This window comes from Acinonyx jubatus, chromosome C2 (assembly GCF_027475565.1).
Source record: "Acinonyx jubatus isolate Ajub_Pintada_27869175 chromosome C2, VMU_Ajub_asm_v1.0, whole genome shotgun sequence".
Lineage (NCBI taxonomy): Eukaryota > Metazoa > Chordata > Mammalia > Carnivora > Felidae > Acinonyx > Acinonyx jubatus.
In genome coordinates this window covers 142,086,674-142,110,778 of record NC_069384.1, presented here as the reverse complement: position 1 = coordinate 142,110,778, position 24,105 = coordinate 142,086,674, and the positions used below count along the sequence as shown (strand labels likewise).

The following is a 24,105-nucleotide window of genomic DNA, read 5'->3' as shown; positions in this document are numbered from 1 at the left end:
AGAGACTCACACCAATGGCATTAGATCAGCATGTATTGATTGAAGAGAGGGTCGACTTGAGATTCAAAACAATCTCAACATCATGGACAACAAGGCCAAAAAAACACTTTAAAGGTGAAATTTCTCAGGGATAAATGCAAATATATGTAGCTTAAAAAAAAAAAAAGAATTCCAATTTTAGAACAGAATGACACATAAGCTCAATGCCATCCAAACAACATGAAACAAGATAAAACACCTAAACCCAGTATTAGCGCCCCAGTTGCCCATGCTCACAGATAATTGTGCTCTTCTCGCGGGACCATATATTTAGGTGGATCTTGACAAATAAGCATGTTCCTACAGAAAGATGATCAGGATATTGAAAGAAATAAAACAGTGTATATACAGTTGATCCTGGAACAACATGGGTTTAAACTATATGGGTCCACTTATACGTGGATTTTTTTCAATACAGTACAGTACTGTAAAATCTATTTTCTCTTATAATTTTCTTAACATTTTCTTTTTCTCTAACTTACTTTAAGGACACAGCATATAATATATAACATACAAAATAAGTGTTAATTGACTGTTTATGTTATTGGTAAGGCTCTGGTCAACAGTAGGCAATTAATAGTTAAGATACGAGAGTCTAAAGTTATACATGGATTGTCAGCCATGTAGGGGGGAGAGGGGAGGAGGTCAGCGTCCCAAACCCCCATACTCTTCAAGAGTCAACTGTATACACCATGTTATGCACTAACCACATCTTGGAAATCTACCCAGGGTGTGCGTGGCAAAAGAGAAAAATTTTCAAGTTAGCCAGAAATGAGGCTCCAAAAAGGAAATGAGACTATGATTAGTAAAGTCAGCTTAAATAAAATCTTGGAAGGCCTTACATATAAGAGTTTAGACTTGATTCCTATAGGCAGTGGAGAATGACATGAACTAAACTGTATACTTCAGAAAGTTTTACCTAGCAACACTTGGGGTAAAGTTAGGGGAAATGAAGGAAAACAAATTTCTAGATAGGGAAAGCTAGTCTATATGCTAATAAAACAATTCAGGCAACAGATATTGAGGATAGTTCTGGGCAAAAAAATCACAGGACACCACAAGCTCATAAACTCTTCTTCAGTAAGATAAACAAAAGGAGTTTCAAAAGAGGAAAAATTGGTCAGCTGCCACAATACAAGGAAAGAGGTACCGTCTCATGCCATAAACTTCAAAATAGGAAAGAAAGGACTCTGGCAAACTCAGCATGGCAAGGCTCGGCATGGCATGGCCCCTGGTCCCATTTCCACCCCTTAGAACACACTGGAAGAAAAAAAAAATGAGTTAAAAAGTCCTGAGAATCTCCACTAATAGCATTCCTTATTCTTGAGAGCAGCAGACTGAGGGCCTAAGTATGAATCCTAGAGAAAAGTAAAAACAAAACAAAACATAACAAAAACTCTTAAAATAAAAGCCTCTACCCACCTTCATAGGATCTCAGCAGGGGTAGAAAAGCCCAGAGTACGCCATTTTTCAAGGCTCCATGCTTAATAGATAGGATAACCCAAAAGTAACCCCACAGGAAGAAAAGAAACATTCCTGAAGGCTATTTAACAAAAACACTGCACGGCTCCTTCTCCCCCTCCCTCCAGGCTTCAGGAAAGTACACAGAAGAACACCTCAGCCCTCACACTATACCACAAGGGAACACAAACATATTAGAGAAAGGTGGCAGGAGTGTTAAAGAGATTCACCCACAATTTTTCAGAGAAACAGCGGGGCAACTCTGCAAACACCCCCTAAGGAAAAAAGATTCATCTCCAATGTCACACTATATGAGAACTTAATAAAAATATAAATTCAAGAAAGCTAGACTTTGGGAATAGTTGATAAAATAGAGGGAAATTTAAGAGGAGGTAAAAATCTAAATTAAAGACCTAAACAAATCTGTAACAGTGTCAATATATTAGAAATACATAAAGAATCAACTACACACAGCTGAAATTTCAGTGAGAGATTTTATAAGAATGACTTTAGATAACCACAGTAAATATAGAGAAAAAATTTTAAAAGCTAATGTAAAAACAGAAAATCAGTATGTGGTAGGCAGTTTCAAAGATGGTCTCAAATGATCCCAGCTTCCTGGTATCCATGTCCTAGAATAAACTAAGCCACTTCTCTTGAGAGCAGGCTAAACCTAGTGGTTTCCCTCTGATTAAAGAACCAGGCAAGGTGAAGAATGGGATGTCGTTGCCATGGTTAGGCGACATAAGAGCATGACTTCTGTGCTGTTAGCAAATGCTCCTCTGCCTTCCCAGCTTGCGTGCTTTAATGACGAAAATTACCATGAGGGAGAGGCTCATGTGGTAAGGAACAGAGGGGTAGCTTCTGGACAACAGTCAACAAGGAACTGAGACTGTTAGCACAACACCCCCTGGGAGAACTGGATGTGGCCAACATCCACTGAATAAGCTTCCCCAGTTGAGGCTTCGGATGAGAGTGCAGACCCTGAGCCAACTCGCTGACTGCAGCATTGTGAGAGACCAAAGCAGAGGACCCTGCTAAGTCATGTTAGCACAAAATTGTGAGGCAATAAATATGTGCTGTTTTTAGCGACAAAGTTTTGGGGTAATTTGTTACATAGCAAATAACATCAAGTGATAATCCTATTTCAAAGTTCTAAGGATGATTGGTATCTTTGAGGTAGAGAATTCAAAAAAGAAAATAATATTTTACATGATAATTTAATAAAGGTTTTCTGACACAAAAAACTGAATCTGCAAATCAAAAAGACACAGTATATTCCAAAAAGCACTGATAAAGAATAAACACCTAAGATACAGTCTAGTTAAGTGACCTAACTCAAGAATAGAAAAAGAATTTTTCTTGGGGTACCTGGGTGGCTCAGTCAGTTAAGAGGCTCACTTCTGCTCAGGTCATGATCTCATGGTCCGTGAGTTTGAGCCCCCGCATGGGGCTCTGTGCTGACAGCTCAGAGCCTGGAGCCTGCTTCAGATTCTGTGTCTCCCTCTCTCTGCCCCTTGCCTGCTCACGCTCTCTTTCTCTCAAAAATAAACAAACATTACAAAAATTAAAAAAAAAAAAAAAAAAAGAATTTTTCTCTATCCAAGACCAATCAAAACCCCTATGGTAGGGTGGTTGTAAGGTGGATGAAAATCAGGCTGGACCCAGAATCCCAAGAGCAACATTCAACGCCTTAAATACTAATGCAATGTGTACAAATTTCTAAGGGAAAAAAAATATGACCTAACGATTTTATACCTGTATATGGCAACAAGTAGTCATTTCCAAACATGATAGATATCTAGGATTCTAAAACCCAAAGATTCTTCTTAAACTATTTGACAATGAAATCTAGCCAATCAAGCAGTGAATCAAAACAAAGAAATAAGAGAGGGAGAAGAGGTGGTTAGCACTGAATTTACGATTACAGAAAAGAATATAAGTATTATAAATGTCAACGATATAAAAATACAACGTACAAAAAAAGGAACCTAAAAAGCAAGATGTGGGGAAATATAATTACACTTTCAAACCAAGGAATCAATCAATACTGCCCCAAACTATTATATGAAGTTTAAGACATAACAGTGATTCAAGAGTAATGGCTCTAGATAATATTTTTTCTTGAGATTTGAGGCACATTTAGACGTAATATAGTTTTTAATCAAGAAAATTTACCTGAACTTCAGTAACTCTTTTAGTCTAGCTCAGTTTTGTTTTGCTAAATTCAACTTGAAAAAAATAGCACCTTTTATGTAATCCATTCTGCATACATTCACAGAGAGATACCTGTATCGGTGAATGTTGAGATTTAGGGTAAAGTTTTGGAGGGGGGGTTTCATCTTTTTTATATTCCTTACATTATATAAATGGAGTATTTATAATTTATATTAAAATACTGATGCTATTTTTCTAAAAAATTAATAACAATATTATGCAGGAGAAAGTAACTACTGAAAGCGTGAATTGGGATAGAGGTACTGAAAATGGAAAATTTCACATATTATTGTAAAGATTCCTGAACTGGGACTAATTACTCTCAAAGGCTCCATCTGATGCTAAGTTTCCCAGATCACAGAATTTCCCTGAAATAAAAATCTTTGCTACATGAAAAATCCCTGTTTTCTATTGCATCAAGTTTAGACTTCTTTGCTTGGCTTTCAAGAAGCACCAAAACATGACCTCAACTGTAACTAGTCTTACATAATTAGGTGAATCTGCTTGCTGTCCCACCGATTCGTTGTGCTATATTCAGCTTTCATGTTTTTAACTCCTATTTGGGATATCTTCTAAACAGACGGGTATTGAGATGTTAACAATTTATAGGCTATTTCATCCCCAATACTCAGTAAGATACGCAGATTTGAATTTTTAAAAAGCTATATAAATCTAACCTAGCTAAAATGTAAAATAAAACATAAAACAAAACATAAAGCCTATCTGCTACATAAAGTTTTTCCTAACATCTTGAAAGTTACTACATTTTTTTCAGAATTTCTAGAGCATTCAGATTTTTCTATATAGGAACTTAACTCTAAATTAATACTGCTGTGTAAATTTGATTAGTCTTAACTCATAAATTTAAAGACAACCTAAAAGAATAGGAAGTTTTAAATATTAAATATATTTAGTTGAAAAAATTTAAAACATTTTGAATTTTATTTTTATTTTTTATTTAATTTCGAGAGAGAGAGAGAGAGAGAGAGAGCGAGCACATATGTGCAAGCACAAGCAGGGAAGGGCAAAGGGAGAGGGAGAGAGAGAACCTCAAGCAGCCCCACGTTCAGCTCAAATTCTGATGCAAGGCTCAATCTCAGGACCGTGAGATCATGAGCTGAGCCGAAATCAAGAGTTGACGCTTAACTGACTGAGCCACCCAGGTGTCCCGAAATGTTTTAATTAAAAATAAAATGAAAGGGTGATACAAATAAATCTTATTTGAAATATGTTTTTAAAACTTTGATGTGGTCTTCCCAATCAAATATTTCATATTGGGTATTTTATTTTTATTTTTTAAATGTTATTTATTTTGAGTGACAGAGAAAGAGAGTGAGAGCAAGCACCGGAGGGACAGAGGGAGAGACAGAATCCCATGCAGGCTCCATGCTGTCAGTGCAGACACGGGGTTTAATCTCAGGAACCAGGAGCCGTGAGATCATAACCTGAGCCTAAACCAAGACTCAGGCATTTAACTGACTGAGCCACCCAGGTGCCCCTCATATTAGGTATTTTAAAAAGAGAATTTTATGCATGTATATAGAATGCTACAGCTTACAACCATTCACAACTATGTGGATGGAAGTAGAGGGGATCACGCTAAGCGAAATTAGAGAAAGACAAGTATCATATGACTTCACTCATATGAGGAATTTAAGATACAAAACAGATGAACATAAGGAAGGGAAACAAAAATAATGTAAAAACAGGGAGGGGAGAAAACACAAGGGACTCTTAAATATTGAGAACAAACAGAGCATTGCTGGAGGGGTTGTGAGAGGGAGGGATGGGCTAAATCGGGTAAGGGGCATTAAGTCATCTACTCCTGAAATCATTATTGCACCATATGCTAACTAACTTGGATGTAAATTAAAAAATTAATTGATTAAAAAAAAAAACAAAGAATGCTGCAGCTTACAAAGTGTTTTAATGCTCCTTTACCTCCAAAAATAATTTTCCAGTTACAATCATCCACCAAAGGGCAATGAGCACGTTTAAACACTAGAAACGATGAAATTGAAAATTATTTTAATTGTTTCAGTAAGAAAGAGTTTATGAAACTTCATAGATTTACCATAGAAATACATTCATCAAAATCCTCTTTAACAAGACAGAAGTACTTTTGCAAGTAAGCAGCTAAATATTTATTTGTTCTTCCTCTCAACTATGATTAAAGTATTTACACCCCTTGTTTTGATATTCCAACACATTCAGAATGACAGTTGTAATTATGGTTTTTGCCCTTCACTGTAATTATAAAATCTAAAATTACGTTAGTTGACTCATTGAATAAGACCTAAAACTTTATTAATAAACCCTCAACATTTAATGTTACATTTACAGTGATGGGAAAGAGCATGATAAATCAATGTAAAGATGAACATGGCTTCACTAGACTCCTAAGAACAGGACTTCCATGTATTTCTACCACAAGATGGAGATAAAGTAGATGTATTTACACATTCCAAAAATATATAATTTTTTAAGTTTATTTATTTTTGAGAGCGAAAGAGCGCACGAGTGAGCATGTGAGCAGGGGAGAGGCAGAGAGAGAATCCCAAGCCGGATCCGCACTGTCCACGCAGAGTTCTACATGGGGCTCGATCTCACGAACTGTGAGATCATGACCTGAGTCAAAATCAAGAGCCGGATGCTCAACTCACTGAGCCACCCAGGTGTCCCCAAAATATATAATTTTTTATTAAAACATTTGATATCACTTAGTTCATAATCAGAAAGTATATGCTGACCTTTAAGATAAACAAAAAAGTAACATTAGTTCATATGAGATCAGTTTCAATTAAAGTTATTTCCAAAATATTCTTCTGATAAAAGAAAATTATAAAGACATAAAATGTTTTCATGTTTCAATTCATTTTACATAGGAGACTACCAGTATCTTCAGATATTTTAAGACATACACTGAAGAAGATCACTCATAGGTCTATACCAGTGCCGCCCAAAAGAACTTTCTGCAATAATGGAAATGAAACAATAATCTGCATTGTCCAATGTGAAAGCAACAAGCCACACTTGGCTATTGAGCATTTGAAATATGACTAGTGCTAAGAAAATTAGGGAGCAATGAGCCTAGTGACTACTAGCTAATAACTGCTACTAAATCCATACCATAGACAGTTTAATATTTTAACATATATATATATACATATACATATCAACATCTAATGGTATATTTGATATTAAAATAGATAAAACCTGAAATATAAAAATAAAATGACAAATTAATGGTACAAAAATAGGTTCTGACAATTAATAACTGAGGTTTTTCCATGGCCATGAGAATAAAAAAGGAAAAAGCTCAATATAATGAGAGGAAACAATGCTGTATATTAAAAGAAATAAAGTTTTACACCATCCTTTAAAGGGAATAAAAGAGCATTATGAAAACATACACACACAATACACACAATCTTTTGAAAATACATCAATCACCATGTGAATTTTCATATTTGATATAGAAATGTGCTTAAATATTCAAAATGTCAAATATTAAATAAATGCACACAAAATAAACTCCATATTTACCACTTATTCAAGTCCAAGATTAGTCAACGTTTTCAACAACAACAACAAAAAATTGTTCCCTCTTACCAAACAGCAAGTCTAACTGTACAATTACAAAGTAGGGCACTTTGCACCAGAGACAGATTCCAACAAAAATCCATTGGAAACTCAAGCAATTCCAAGCCGGGTACTGTTTAGACTAGAGAGGCAATAACCAGGGTGTTTCTAACCACAAGTACTCTTCCCATCCAGACAAAGATGCCGATCAAAGGTGCTGAAACCAAAAGGAAAAAATTTCATGATCATGAAAGCAGAAAGATTCACGATCACACCATTTCACTGATGTCTTTATTAGGTTTGGGCAGAAAAGGGAGGGAGCCGACCTGAAGTGTTATCGAGGCAACACTGAGGAGAGATACGAGTGTTAGAAAACAATCTGTAGATTGGTCACCAAATTATTCTTGAAAATATGTTGATGGTGGTTGCATTATTACGGCATAGGTGCTCTGACTTTAAAACCAAAAGAAACAAGAATGTTTAATTATCAGTAGGTTACAAACTCAGAATGTTCTCACTTGCAAAAAACAGTTAAAATCGGCCTGCCATTGACTGGGCACACTCTAACAGAAAACAAAAAACAGAACTCTTCTAGTCAGCAGATCTACCCCTCCCCCAAAAGATCTCATTAAATGATTTCTGCATGTGCTGTGTTAAAACTGAACCCCTAGAGGGCAACTGAGCTTCAATTTTTACTTCTTAATACACTTCAGTTCCTAACTGCTTTACGGATACCATGACCTCTTTCCTTATACCTTGGAACTTCTTTAAAACAAAAGGTAAATGGAAAGAAGAAACCAAAGATATTCCACCCACTAATACAAAAATAGCATTATTGAGTGTATTCTTTAACACTGATAATTCAAAGATGAAGAATATGGTATATTCTTAGAGGCATAATCCTGAATAGCACAGATCATAAATGAGTATCAGAATATCAGCACTCCCGTTAGGACGAAGTAACAGATAGGAAAGCCATACTTAACAAGTCTGTTTAATAAAAAATGCTTTGCATAACTTTACATTCATTAAAGGGCGCGTTAAAATTTATAGGAAAAGAAGGTGAAGAACTTAATCTCATAACAATTAACACTATATAAACTACCCAGTATAACCCACTATAAGAAAATCAGTTTTCCCTCAGGGTCAAAAATGTGACGAGGTTTCCTAACTGCCCTTCTAAGCTAATTCCTTATCATGAGGTACAAGTGCTGACATTCAAAGAGGCCCACTCACAACATTGATGTACCAAAAAAGAAAAAAAAAAAAAAAAAAAAGGAGTTAATATATCACTGTGAAAGAATACTAGCTAGCAAGGCCACTAACCTGTATAATGCAACAACGCTATATTTAACTTTTAGTGAAACGGCTTAAATTAGGCATACACAAGTCTAATATGTATATACCAGCAGAGTAACACAACAGAATGAGCTGGGCATTTACTTGCATGACACATGGGATTACAAAAGCAACTTGATAATTTGATTAGTTACGTGTGGTTTTTTACTTTGTTTTATTACTTTATTTAAACAAAATTTTTAATATTTATTTCTGAGAGAGACAGACACGGAGTACTAGTGGGAGAGGAGCAGAGAAAGAGGGAGACACAAAATCCAAAGCAGGCTCCAGGCTCCGAGCTGTCAGCACAGAGCCCGATGCAGGGCTTGAACTCACAAACCATAAGATCATGACCTAAGCCGAAATCAGACACTTAACCAACAGAGCCACCCTTTTTTAATATTTTATTATTTTATGTTATGTTATGTTATGTTATGTTATGTTATGTTATGTTATGTTATGTTATGTTATGTTATGTTATGTTATGTGAAAGAGAAAGAAACTGAGCAGGGAAGGGGCAGAGAGAGAGGTCTGCACTGTCAGTGCAGACTCTGGTTCCATCTCACGAACTGTGAGATCATGACCTGAGCTGAAAGCAAGAGCGGACACTTAACCAACTGAGCCACCCAGGCACCCCCCTACACATGTTGTCTTTTTTTTTTTTTTTAATCCAAAAAGGTTTTTAAACAATCAACTCTCAGACTTGTATATTTACTTTATAATATGTACTTGTTAACTGGAACAAAATTTTAATTCAATCCATAAAGACTTATTGACTGTAAATGTGCAACCACACAAGGCCTTCCTCCCCACCAGGGTATGTCACCAGTGGCTCAGCGCCAGAACCAGCATTCTCCTGAAGGCAGAGAATACATGCACATGCTGGTTAAAGACATTTTCTCCATGTCACAATAATTTTCTTCACTAACTTTCTAAACTATTCACATTTGCAATTACTTGTAATTATTCACATGACATCCTGTGGACTCACGGATCCAAAATGATCACACATCAAACTCTGTTCACGTAGGTTAGAATCTGTATATGAAATATGACAAATTAAGTATGGACTAATGGAATACAGAGAAGAGAGAGGCTGCTGAGAAGCGTGAAGTTTGTGCCATGAGGTCAGTAATTTTCAGAACAGGAAAGGGGGACAGGGAGTAGGATAGGATAAAAAGGGAATCAAGGTTTAAGACTGCAAGAGCATCCTTGGGTTCATCATTTCCTAAGAATCTTTGGCCCACTAGAAAAGAATTTGAAGGCTGACCCAGATAATTTGGGGCTCAACTTCCAAGATACACACACATACCCACAACCAAGAATAACAACAAGCTTATAGTTCATATGGAAGAGTGCTCTAGATGGTGAAGTACGTAACTTTAAGATACACAGAATGAACTGAAGACAGAAGTAAAATCCACATGGCCTGTTGCCACGTGCTACTTTAAAGAGCAATTCTGTGTCTGGCCAATCCCTTCTCAACCTTGCCTGCACATTCAAATCACCTTGGGAGCTCTGAAAAAAAAAAAAACACAAACACAAAAACCAATACCTTTCTTTGTAGAGAGTAGCCTGTGCACTGGTATTTTTAACATTCCCAGGTAATTCTAATGTATAGGAAAGGTTGAGGACTACTGATCTAGTGTGAGAGGATAAAATCGTAAAGGCAGGGCGGAGGTTCTACCATAAGAATATGACAATTCGAATCTCATCAGGGAGGATGTGAAAGAAAAAGATAATACAGAAGAAACTACATGAAGCCTTTATCAGTGAGGTACTGAGTAAATAGATCCACTCTGAAAATCATGGGGTACTAATGAAATTAGAATTCCTTAATAAACTCAACCACATATAAGGTCTCATCTCGAGGACAAAATAAGAGAAAAACAAAAATACCTTTTTCACACTAGTACATAAAAAGTGCGGTAGGTCAAACCTTCAATAAGATCAGAATTTTTCAATGTTTCAGAAGTTTAAATTTTATGAGCCTGGCATATCTTTGGGAGATATATTGGGCAAAGAACAGGATGTAACATATCTTAAGTTTTTACCCTCTATTGACACAATCTAGGATTCAGTGAAATCTCCAGCTCCTTTTAAAGTGGGTATTAAAGAGGGCACTTGTGATGAGCAATAGCTGTTATATGTAAGTGATGGGTCACTCAATTCTACTCCTGAAACCGTTATTACACTATGTGTTAACAAACTAGAATTTAAATAAAAACTTAAAAAAAATAAGAGGTATCAAATGATAAAAAATGAACAAATGAAGAATTGAGAAGGGACGAACGGAAAATTAAGCAGGGAGAGAAGAGAATAAAAGTATAGGAAGGAGAAGCAGAAGAACAGAGGAGTAAACAGTAGTAAAGACAGGGAGAGCTTTCTATCAAATTCAGCTTTCATATGACATGGCCAAGGCCATATGGAGAAACTGGTCTTTACTCTGTTACCTCCACACCAGGGTGACAGAAGGTGGCTGAGACAGGTTTTGAGGTAGTGTCCTATGATCTGAACTTTCATGAGGATTAAATGAGATCATATAACAGCAAAAGAAGAAGGAGGAGGAGGAGGAGGAGGAGGAGGCGGGGGGGGGGGGGGAGGAGGGAAAGAAAGAGAAAGAAAGAGAAAAAGAAACAGAGTTTCAAATTTCCAAATACAGTCTTGACTCTTCTCGGATGATCTACTTCGTGTAGGTGAGTGAATGAGAAAAGTAGGCAAGGGGTCTAACTGCATTAATCTGCACGGAGTTGGAATAAAATTGCTCCTACTGGTCCAATAAAGGTATCTTCCACCACAATAAAGGGCTTTTGTCTGGAACAGCCAGAACGGAAAGGAAATTATCTGAGCTCAAGAATCCAATAGGCTTAGAAAGACAATTCAAAGAGTGAGACAATGTTAATGCACGAAGAGCTGGGTTCTAATCATGTATTTGATATTAACCCATGGTTTGAACTAAGGTTAGTCAATTACCTAATCTCTTACAGAAAGGACACTGAAAAAGATGACATTTAAAGATTCTCCCCATTACTTAAATTCTATGTAATACTTGGCTCTTTGGCAGTGTTACTGACTAGGGAGGTGTAAATATGGGGTTGAACTAGAGAAATAATTTACAGTAAGCACATGGCAAAGTTTAGAATGTCCAGAGGAAGCTGAATTTGTGCATGGTGACCTGAAACTCTTACATAAATATGTCCTAATAAATCCAATTAAGATTTTCTCAAACTTTGCTAATAGAGATGTTTCGAATTAAAAAGACATCTAATAGTATGGATTCAGACTTAAATTTGTGCTGTATTTTTTAGTTTGGTTATCATTACAACTGGCTTTGGGGTTATGGGGCACAATCAAAGGGTTAAAAAAATTCAATGCAAACACATTATTCGTTCATGCATTTTAAAGGTAAGGGCATGAGTATTACATCAGAATGCAGAATAAAACTACGGGGGGGGGGGGTGCGGGGGGAGAAGCCGCCTCCCAAGGTGAACTTTCAAATTAGGTCAGCAGAAATCAACTGCCATTAAATTAAGAGAACATGCTGCTCTTTAGCTATTTCACCATTCTTAGATCAAAGAAGGTTTTTCTTTAGCTCTGAGGACTCAAAATGTTGTATTTTAAAAATGTGACAAATCAGTCTAGAGAGGATAATAACACGTGCCTAAGGATAACTGCAAAAATGAAAAAAAAGCTATGTCACAGTTAACTCTGTGGAAGTGCCACACTGCAGTTCATCCTCATCCTCACTCAGTAGCCTGACACTTTTCATAAATGCCAGCGGTTATGCTACAGCAGCCTGAGACGGGGTGTCCCTTTAGCTCTGGCAAACACACATCACTGCCTGTCACTTTAATGAACAATACCTTCTAGTTTTAAAAGAATGCAGAGAGCCAGATTTTAGGAAGGAAATTTATCAGGATGTCCTGTGTTCTACTGCAGAACTAACCTTCTTTCAACTGTGTTTGTATCGAGTCTCTTCCTGGGAAGGGAGGAAAGAAGAAAGGAGAGAGGGAAGAAAGTAAGGCAGGGAGGAAGAAAGGGCGGACTTCAGATGCTTCTGGTTTCTTACTGGAAAACAAATCTAAACTCCTGTTGTAGGTTTTTTAAGGCACTCCGAAATCAGGCTTGACCCCCAGTTGTTACTGGTCATTATCCCTCAAATGCACTGCCGGTCTCCTAAGGTCAATCTCCCTACTGCTGTATAGACCCACTACACCCACTACTACTTCAGGGCTTTCAACCCTGAATCTATGGTGAAAAAGGCTTTTCCAGCATCCCTGGACTCACCCAAATCATCAGCCACCCTTTAAGGTCCACTTCATAACCCATGTTCTACTTTCAGTCTCACCTGACTAAATCAGAATTCACTGGCTTTTCTTTTTTCTAAACTAACATGCAGGTATTTCATTATAAATTGCTTTATATGATGTAATTCTATTTTATGTATGGCTGGTTTGTCTCTCATCCAACCAGACTAATTTCTTAAAACCAAGTCTCCTTACTCTGCCTCTATAACACTTCTCACAGTGTTGAACATGTGAAAGGCAGTCAATAAATATGTAAGAAGAATGCTACTAACATGAACTATGTAAATTAAGAGCAGTATTTAAAAAAAATGTTTTAAAAAAGTTTCAGCAAGTGTCTGGTTATCTTCTTAATCTTCTTTATTTTTATTTAAAAAAATTTTTAATGTTTATTTTTGAGAGAGAGAGAGAGAGAGAGAGAGAGAATGCAAGCAGGGGAGGGGCAGACAGAGAGGGAGACACAGAATCCGAAGCAGGCTCCAGGCTTTGAGCTGTCAGCACAGAACCGGACGCAGGGCCTAAACTCATGGACCGCAACATCATGACCTTAGCCAAAATTGGACACTCAACCGACTGAGTCACCTAGGCGCCCCTATCTTCTTAATCTTCTCGGTCTAAATCCAATCAAGAAATAATTGCCAAATATAAAATAATTCTAGAAAACTTAAGAAAAAGTGTAGCTTTTAAAAAATTCTTCTTTAAAGACTTTATGTTTAAGTAATTTCTACACCTAGCGCGGGACCCAAACTTAAAATCTTGAGATCAAAAGTCACATGCTCCATCGACTGAGCCAGCCAGGAGCCCTGAGAAAAAATTTTTTAAATCACCAGTACTTCCAACACCTAGAAGTAACTTCTGCCAGCATTACTTTATAGCCCTCTTTCTTCATAATTATTAGTCATAATTAGTAATCACCCATAACTTCAATTTGAATACTTATTTGTACTTATTAAGTAAGTAATCTGACTGCTTATTAAATAAGCATCTCCCCTGCTTAAACTCAGGAAGAACAAGGGCTGAATCTGCTTCTGTCACATTGATGTACACAGTGTAGTGTATGTGAAATGCTTGGTTCATGGGAGGTGCTCCAGGTTTACAGAATGGGTTAGTTTTGGATAGCCCTTCTTGTGTCTTCTCATGTAATTAAACCAAGGGTCAGGAAATTTTTCAGCAAGAGTCATACGGTAAATATTTTAGGATTTGTGAACCATACGGTCTCTGCTGCAACCAGCGACTCTGCTACAGCAGTCACAGGCAATACTGAAGTGATGGTCAGAGCTGTGCTCCAGTAAAACACAGAGACAGGCACTGGGCCAGACTGTGCCAGGAGACTGTAGACTGCCAACGTCGGAATAAAAAAAACGTATTGTGTCTAGTGACTCATTGCAACGATGGGTTTATTAGGATTGCAAACGCATACATATCATTTCCTTTAACATTTTTTTTAATTTTTTTTAATGTTTATTTATATTTGAGAGAGAAAGAGAGCGCGAGTTGGGGAGGAGCAGAGAGAAGGAGATACAGAATCTGAAGCAGGCTCCAGGCTCTGAGCTGCATCACAGAACCGGACACAGGGCTCGAACTCATGAGCCGTGAGATCACGACCTGAGCCGAAATCAGACACTTCGCTGACTGAGCCACCCAGCGTCCTACAACATTTTATATAATCAACCAGACTCTGTTGACATCTAAGTTTGGGCAATATTCCATATTCCATATAATGTGGTACTGAACATACGATGTGTATTTTATTGAACATCTCTGATCATTTCCTTAAGAGACATAGCTACCGCTGGAAATGCTAGGTTAAGCGATAGCCATATTTATGAATTTTTGTTAGAAAAAATACTCATAAGCTGGAGGAGCTTGGGAAGATAGTGGAGCAGGAAGACCTGAGCTCACCCAGTCACACATTTACAACTACACATCATCCACATTCCAGTCAATAAACCAGAAAGCAGTGGGAAGTCTGGCAGAACAGACTCCACAACTAAACATAGAGAAGAAGCTGTATCTGAAAGGTTAGAAGGTCAGAAAGGTGGAGGTGGTTATCTGCAGGAGGGAGAAATCTGTGGACATGGAGAGGGCAAAGAAACCGGCCCTTGCACCTGGGAGCTCATGCAGGAAAGACTAACTCCCATGTTTGGTTTTAAAAGCCAAAGCGGCTAAATTCGGTGAGTTTATTAAAAAAATAAATAAATAAATAAATAAAAAGTGGGACTTGAAGCCTGGAGCTTTAGAAATCAGCTGACTCAGCACGGGGCAAGCCTGGAGGGAGAGTGATAGGTGGGTCACTGCCCTTCAAGGCAGGAATCAAGGGGGACCTACCTGAGTGGCTCAGCTGGCTAAGCATCTGACTCTTTGACTCCGATCAGGTCATGATCTCACAGTTCATGAGACTGAGCCCCCCCCCCCCGCCCCCGCACTGTAGCACAGAGCCTGCTTGGGATTCTCTCTTCTCCCTTCTCTCTGCCCCATCCCCACTGTGGGCACACATACACCCTCTCTCTCTCTCTCAAAATAAATAAGTGAACGTTTAAAAAACCTGCTTATCCTTGTGATATTGTGATTCATGATAAAAAAAAAATACTTAAAAAAAAAAGAAAAAGAAAAGAAACAGCAGCCTGAGCAGAGAAGCAACATAAAAAGTTCAGTTTACAAACAATGGTGGCAAACAGGAGACAGATCTATTAATACTGACTTCAGGGGGGTGGGGGCAGGCAGGGACTCCTCCTAAAATGAGGGAGCTGGCAGGCACCATTCCTCCCCCCACTCGCCAGCATAAATACAGGGGCATGTACGGGAGGCGGGGCTGCAGGCACCTGCTACCTAGACCGCTAGCAGTGTGCCACGCCCCCCAGGCTCTCTTGAGGACTTGCCCACTCAAAGCCCGCTAGCATTGGTCCTGGGCTCAGGACAAATTTTGTTGGCATATGTGTACCACATCCACCACCAGATGCATAGCTACTGCTGCCCACAGCACCCAAACACGCACCCCCAGCTACCAAAGCACATTGGGCCCAGCCATAGCCAGCCATCATCTCATGCCCCACCTAGCCTCACACCAAGGGCAGCAGCATTTTTGTAGATCAGGCACAGGACTAGTGGTCCAGAGCAAATTTTACTAACACCACCATCCAGTTGTCAAATACCCCAGCAGGCACACCCCCTAAGAGCTTGCCTGCCTGGGTCCCACTAAAAACATTGAGAGCAAGCATAGCCCACACAGGCAACGACCTTCTGCCTCCATTCGTTCCACTGAAAGGAAAAGTGACTACAACAGCAGGGCATAAGCAATACACATAGGGTATTTTCCTGAAGTGCCAGGTTCTGGAGAACAGGGGACACTGTGCTGCAAGGCACCCAAGGATCTCTTCCACACAAAGTCACTACATTCAAGATAGAAAGACACAGCTGACTTTCTTAACAGAGAAACAAATACAAAGCGGCAGGCAAAATGAGACAGAAATTTATCCCAAATAAAAGAACATGACAAGGCCACAACCAGAGACCTAAGCAAGACAGATACAAGTAACATGCCTAACAGAGAATTTAAAGCAATGATCATAAGGATACTCACTGGACTTGAGAAAAAAATGGAAGATAAGAGTGAGACCCTTAACACAGTGATAAGGAACAACACAGCAGAGATAAAGGGCTCAATAAACGAAATGAGAAAGATGCTTGCTAGCCTGGAAAGTAAGATGGAAAAAGCAGAGAAACAAATTAGTCACCTAGAAGACAGAGCAATGGACATTAACCAAACTGAACAAAAGAGAGGAAAAAGAATTATGCAAAATGTGACTAGACTTGGGGAATTCAGGGATTCCATCGAACACAATAATACTCAGATTATAGGAGTGCCAGAGAAGAAGAGAGAAAAGAGGGCAGAACATTTATTTGAAGAAATAACAGGTAGAAACTTTCCTAATGTGGGGAAAGAATCAGATATCCAGTTCCAGGAAGCACAGAGAACGCCCATCAAAATCAACAAAAGCAGATCTATATCAGGACATATTATCATTAAATTGACAAAATACAGTAATAAAGAAAAAATTTTTAGAGCATCAAGACAAAAGAAAAACACTAACTTTTAAGGGAAAACCCATAAGGCTAGCAGATTTTTCGACAGAAACTTTGCAAGCTAGAGGGAGTGGCATAATATATTCAAAGTGCTGAATGAGAAAAATCTATAGCCAAGTAACTATGCCGCAAGGCTATCATTCAGAATAGGAGAGGAAAAGTTTCCCAGACACACAAAAACTAAAGGAGTTCATGACCACTAAGCCAGCCCTGCAAGAAATATGAAAGGGACTCTGTAAATGGAAAGGAGAGATCAAAAATGAACATAAAGGTAGGAAACACAAAAGCAGTAAAAATGAGTATTTCTGTAAAAAATCAGTCAAACATTCACAAAAACAGAATATAAAATATAATAACATAGGCCTAAAATGTGGGGAAAAGAGAAAAGAATGGGCTCAAAGTGAAATGACCATCAACTTGATACAGACTTGATACAGAAGAGGTTATATACAAACCTAATGGTAACCACATATCAAAAACCACTAATAAATATGCAAAGAATAAAGAGAAAGAAATCCAAATATATCACTAAAGCAAATCAGCAAAACATGAGAGAAAGACAAGAAAAGATCAGAGAAAATCTTCAGAAACAACCACAAGTTAGATAATAAAATGACAATAAACACATATCTATCCAAAATTGCTTTGAATGTAAATAAATGTTCCAATCAAAAGGCATAGGGTGTCAGATTGGATACAAAAACAAGACCCATCTGAATGCTGCCTACAAGAGACTCATTTCAGACCTAAAGACACCTGCCGATTAAAAGTGAAGGGACAGATAAACATCTAGCATGCAAATGGATGTCAAAAGAAAGCCAGGGTAGCAATACTTATATTGGACAAAATAGACTTTAAAACAAAGACTGTAACAAGAGACTAAAGAAGGACACTTTATAATAATAAAGAGGACAATCCAACAAGAAAATATAATTGTAAATATGTGTGCGCCCAACACAGAAGCACCCAAATACATAAAACAGTTAATAAACATAAAGAAAGTATCGATAATAATATAGTAAGAGTAGGGGACTTGAACACCCACTTATATTAATGGACAGATCAACTAAACATAGTATCAACCAGGAATACCAATAAGGTGAATGACACAATGGAACACATGGATTTAACAGATATATTCAGAACATTCCATCCTAAAACAATGTAATATACATTCTTTCCAAGTGCACGTTGGACATCTTCCAAAACAGACCACATATTAGTCCACAAAACAAATCTCAACAAATTCAAGTCCACAAAACAAAAACAAACAAATGATCTGTGGTTACCATTCTCAACAAATTCAAGAAACTCAAAATCAAACCATGCATCTTTTTTGAGCACAATGCTATGAAACTAAAAGTCAACCACAAGAAAAAGTCTGGAAAGACCACAAATACATAGAGGTTAAATAACATGCTACTAAACAATGAATGTATCAACCAGGAAATAAAGAAAGTACATGTAAGCAAATGAAAACAGAACAGTCCAAAACTGTTGGGATGCTGCAAAAGCAGCTCTAAGAGGGAAATTTATAGCAATACAGGCCTACACCAAGAAGCAAGAAATATCTCAAATAAACAACCTAACCTTACACCCCAAGGAGCTAGAAAATAAACAAAACCTAAAACCAGAAGAAGAAAGGAAATAATAAAGATTAGAGCAGAAATAAATGATAAACAAATTTAAAAAAATAGAACAGATCAATGAAACCAGGAGCTGTTTCTTCAAAAAAAAACCCCAATCAATAAAACTGATAAACCTCTAACCAGACTTATTAAGAAAAACAGAGAAAAGGACTCAAATACATAAAATTATAAATGATTTTGTATTTGTAAACACAGAAATACAAACAATTGTAAGAGAATATTGTGAAAAAGCATATGCCAACAAATTGGACTACTTAGAAGAAATGGATAAATTCCTGGAAACATATAAACTACCAAAAATGAAACCAAAAGAAGTAGAAAATTTGAACAGACCAATAATCAGCAAAGAAACGGAATCACTAATCAAAAAACTCCGAACACACAAAAGCCCAGGGCCAGATGGCTTCACAGGCAAATTCTACCAAACATTTAAAGAAGAGTTAAAACCCATTCTTCTCAAAGTATTACAAAATATAGAAAAGAAAGGAAAACTTCAAAATTCATTCTACAAGGCCAGTATTATCCTGATACCAAAACCAAAGACACCACTGAAAAAGAGAACTACAAGCCAATATCCCTGATGAACATAGATGCAAAAATTCTCAATAAAATACTAGCAAACTGAATCCAACAATACATTAAAAATATCCACCATGATGAAGTGGAATTTATTCCTGCGTTGCAAGGGTGGTTCTATATTTGCAAATCAATCAACAGGGTACATCATATCAATGAAAGAAAGAATAAGAACCATATGATCATTTCAATAGAGCAGAAAAAGATTTGACAAAGGACAATATCCAATCATGATAAAAAAAAAAAAAAACCACCCAACAAAATAGGCTTAGACTGAACATACTACACCATAATAAAAGGTCATTTATGAAAAACGCACAGCTAACAACTTCAATGGAAAAAAAACTGAGAGCTTCTCCCCTAAGATCAGGAGCAGAACAAAGTCACCACTTCTACTTAACATAGTACTCCAAGTCCTAGCCACAGCAAACAGACAACAAAATAAAGGCATCCAAATCAGTTAGAAGTAAAACTTCCACTATTTGCAGATCACATGGTACCTTATAGAGAAAACCCACCAGACTCCACCAAAAAACTGCCAGAACTGATAAACAAATTCAGTAAAATCACAGGACACAAAATCAATGTACAGAAATCTCTAGCATTTCTATATATCAATAAAGCAGCAGAAAGGGTACAATTATTATTGTACCCAATAATTAGGAATAATCTTAACCAAAGAGGTGAAAGATCTTTACTCTGAAAACTAAAACACTGATGAAAGAAACTGAAAAGAACACAAAGAAATGGAGAAATATTCCATGCTCATGGATTGGAAGAACAAATATTGTTAAAATGTCTATACTACCCAAAACAATCTACGTATTTAATGCAATGCCTATCAAAATACCAATTGCATTTTTCACAGAACTGGAACCAAGAATCCTAAAATTTGTAGAGTACCACAGAAGACCCCAAATAGTCAAAGCAATCTTGAGAAAGAAAAGAAAAGCTGGAGGCATCACAATTACAGACTTCAAGTTATATCACAAAGTGACACAAAAATGATACTGGCACAAGAACAGACACAGAGACCAAGGGAACAGAAAACCTAGAAATAAACCCACAACTATATGATCAATTAATCTTCGACAAAGCAGGATCCGTTGGGAAAAGGACAGTCTCTTCAACAAATGGTGTTTGGGAAAACTGGACAGCAACATGCAAAAGAATAAAAGTGGACCATTTTCTTACACCATACACAAAAATAAACTCAAAATGGGGGCGCCTGGTTGGCCCAGTCAGTTAATCACCTGACCTTTGCTTTTGGCTCAGGTTATGATCTCACTGGTCCAGTGGGTTAATTGTCCAACTCTTGCTTTTGGCTCAGGTTATGATCTCAGTGTCATGGGATGAATCGCTGCGTCAGGCTTCACACTGGGCACGGAGCCTGCTTAGGATTCTCTGCACTTCCCCCCCCACTCTCTCTCTCTCTCAAAGATAAATTAATTCATTAATTAAACTCAAAATGGATTAAAGACCTAAATGTGAAACCTGAAATCATAAAAATCCTAGAAAAGAACACAGGCAGTAGTAACCTCTTTGACATTGGCCATAGCAATTTTCTTCTAGATAAGTCTCCCGAGACAAGGGAAACAAAAGCAAAAATGAACTATTGGGACTACATCAAAAAAAGTTTCAGCACAGTGAAGGAAACAATCAATAAAACTAAGACAACCTACTGAATCAGAAACGATACTCACAAAAGACATATCTGCTAAGGGTTAGTATCTAAAATATACGAAGAACTTATAAAACTCAACATCTAAAAACCAAATAATCCAATTTAGAAATGGACCAAAGACATGTACAAAACATCTCTCCAGAGAAGACATGCAGATGGCCAACAGACACATAAAAAGATGTTCATCGTCACTTACCATCTGGAAAATGCAAATCAAAACTATAATGAGATATCATCTCACATCTGTCAGAACAGCTAAAATAAAAAAACACAAGAAACAACAGGTGTTGGTGAGGATCCGGAGAAAAAGAAACACTTATGCGCTGTTGGTGGGAATGCAAACTGGTGCAGCCACTGTGGAAAACACTATGAAATTCCTCAAAAACTTAAAAACAGAACAACCTTATGATCCAGCAATTGAACTACTGGGAATTTACCCAAAGAACACACACACACACACACACACACACACACACACACAAATTTCAAAGGGATACAAACACCCCTTTGTTTACTGCAGCATTGTTTGCAACAGGCGAACTACGGAAGCAGCCCAAGTGTCTGTGGATTGATGAATTGAAAAAGATGTGATATATACAATGGAATATTATTCAGTCATAAAAAAGAATGAAATCTTGCCATTTGCAATGACATGGAAGGAGTTAGAGAGTATTATGCTAACTGAAATAAGTCAGCCAGAGAATGACAAATACCATATGGTTTCACACATATGTGTAATTAAAAAAAAACAAAACCAATGAGCAAAGGTGGGGGTGGGGAGAGAGACAAACCAAGAAAAAGACTCAACTAAAGAGAACAAACTGTTACCAGAGGGGAGGTTGGTGGGGATAGGTTCAATAGGTGATGGGAACTGAGGAGCTCACTTGTCATGTACTGGCTGGTATATGGAAGTGTGAGTAACTCCACCATACACCTGAAAATAACACTGTATGTTAACTAACTGGAATTAAAATAAAAACTTGAAAGAAAAAAATCCATTAACCCTTTTCATGACACTGTTCTGATCTGTATTCCTAGCCAGCAGTATAAATACCTGCTTCTCCAAAACCTCAACATTATACACTACATGTGTTTTCTTACCCACAGATAACTTTTATCATGGACAGGATTAGAATTCTATACTTGTTTACTTTTTTCTTATTAGAAAACATTTATAAACAAGGAAATAAATCTTTCTTTAAAAATGTTTTTAATGTTTATTTTTGAGAGACAGAGACAAAGAGAGTAAGCAGGGGAGGGGCAGAGAGAGAAGGAGACAGAATCTGAAGCAGGCTCCAGGCTCTGAGCTGGCAGCACAGAGCCTGACGTGGGGCCTGAACCCATGAACCATGAGATCATGACCTGGGCTGAAGTCGCTCACTGACTGAGCCACCCAGATGCCCCAAGGAAATAAATCTTAAGCATAGAACTCAATGAAACAAAGAATATACCTTTGCATCACAAACCAACAAAATATAGAACATTAAAAATCACTCCAGTAAGTTCCTTCAAAGTTCCTTTCCAATCAGCCCCACTCCTACCCTAATGGTGCAGTTTGGATTAGTTTAGCCTATCCTAGAACACAGTATCAACTGTGTCTATTCTAGAACATATTTTTAAAAGTATCTGCTTTTATACTTTTTTTATATTTCACTCAGAATAATAGTTTTGAGATTCATCTGTGTAGTATATAACAATAGTTTGTTCAACTGTATTGCTGAACAGTATTCCATCATGTATGCCACAACTGGACTATCCTTTCTCCTTTTAAGAAATACTTGGCTATTTTCCATTTTTGGCACTTGTAAATAAACCACCGTAAGTATTATTATACAGAAATGAAAACTTGTGTTGAAATGATTCGTTTCTCCTGAGTAAAGCTGTTGGGTCATTGTGGGCAGGTATGTGGTTAGTATTTTCAGTGTTTTAACTGTAGCTATTATGCTGAGTATGCAATTCCAATTATATAAAGGTCCTTAGTATACCATTCTGCAGATCACTGAGATTCCATTCATCTTTTTAAATCATTTTTTGTTTATTATTTAAAAAAATTTTTTTAATGCTTATTTATATTTTTGAGAGAGAAACAAAAGAGTGCAAGTGAGGTAGGGGCAGAGGGAGAGAGAGGGAGACACAGAATCCGAAGCAGGCTCCAGGCTCTGAGCTGTTAGCACAGAGCCCAACACGGAGCTCAAACCCACAAACTGTGAGATCATAACCCGAGCCGAAGTCAGATGCTTAACCGATTGAGCTACCCAGGCGTCCCTATTTTTTTTTTTTTTTTTAACATTTACTTAACTTGAGAGAGAGAGAGAGAGGGAGGGAGGGAGTGTGTGTGTGTGGTATGGACAGAGAGAGAGGGAGAACGAAAGTTCTGAGCAGGCTCCACACTGTCAGTGCAGAGCCTGATGCAGGGCTCAAACTCACTGGGAGATCAATGACCTGAGCCGAAATCAGGAGTCAGATGCTTAACCAACTGAGCCACCCAGGCATCTCTCCTCTTTTCCTTGCCTTTTGTATTTCAGCTGATCTATCTTTAGAGTCATGATTCCTGCCATTTCCATTCTGAAGTTCTTACATCAGACACTGTATTTTTCAGTTGTAAAATTTTGATTTGGGCCTTTTTTTATTATTATTATTTTGAATTCTCTGTTAAGATTTACTCTTTTTATTCATTGCAAGTATACTTTCCTTTACATTCTTAAGCAATTCCAATAACTGATTTAACATTCTTCTCTGATTCCAACTTCTTAGTTATCTTCAAGTTAGCCTCTGTTGATTGCTTTTGAGAATATATCTTGTTTCTGTACACATGGAGTAATTTGGCATTCTATCATGTATGTAAAATGTTTGGATTCTGTTTTCTTTTTAATTTTTTATTTACACTTATTTCTTTTTGAGAGACAGAGCACAAGTGGGGGAGGGGTTGAGAGAGAAGGAGACACAGAATCCAAAGCAGGCTCCAGGCTCTGAGCAAACTGTCAGCACAGAGCCCGAGGAGGGCTCAAACCCACGAACTGTGAGATCATGACCTGAGTGGAAAATCAGACACTCAATTGACTGAGCCACCCAAGTGTCCTAGATTCTGTTCCTTTTTGGGGGAAAAAAAAACTTTTTTTTTTTCCTTTTTCATTTAAACAGTCAATTTTATTTGCTGATCTCAAACTGTGGA

At 37.5% G+C, this 24,105-nt stretch overlaps 1 protein-coding gene across 2 annotated transcripts in view; it reads right to left on the bottom strand.

Moving 5' to 3' along the window:
* Positions 1-24,105, bottom strand: part of CMC1 (C-X9-C motif containing 1) — an 87,468-nt gene that overhangs the window by 26,056 nt on the left and 37,307 nt on the right. The window contains exon 1 of one of the 2 annotated variants that reach the window (XM_027040876.2): positions 1,462-3,869. The exons of the other annotated variant lie outside the window; for it this stretch is intronic. Coding sequence (XP_026896677.1) covers positions 1,462-1,573 — 112 coding nt within the window. The 5' untranslated portion in view covers positions 1,574-3,869. Of the gene's footprint in view, positions 1-1,461; positions 3,870-24,105 lie in introns of those variants that run through there. 2 annotated transcript variants of the gene reach the window in all.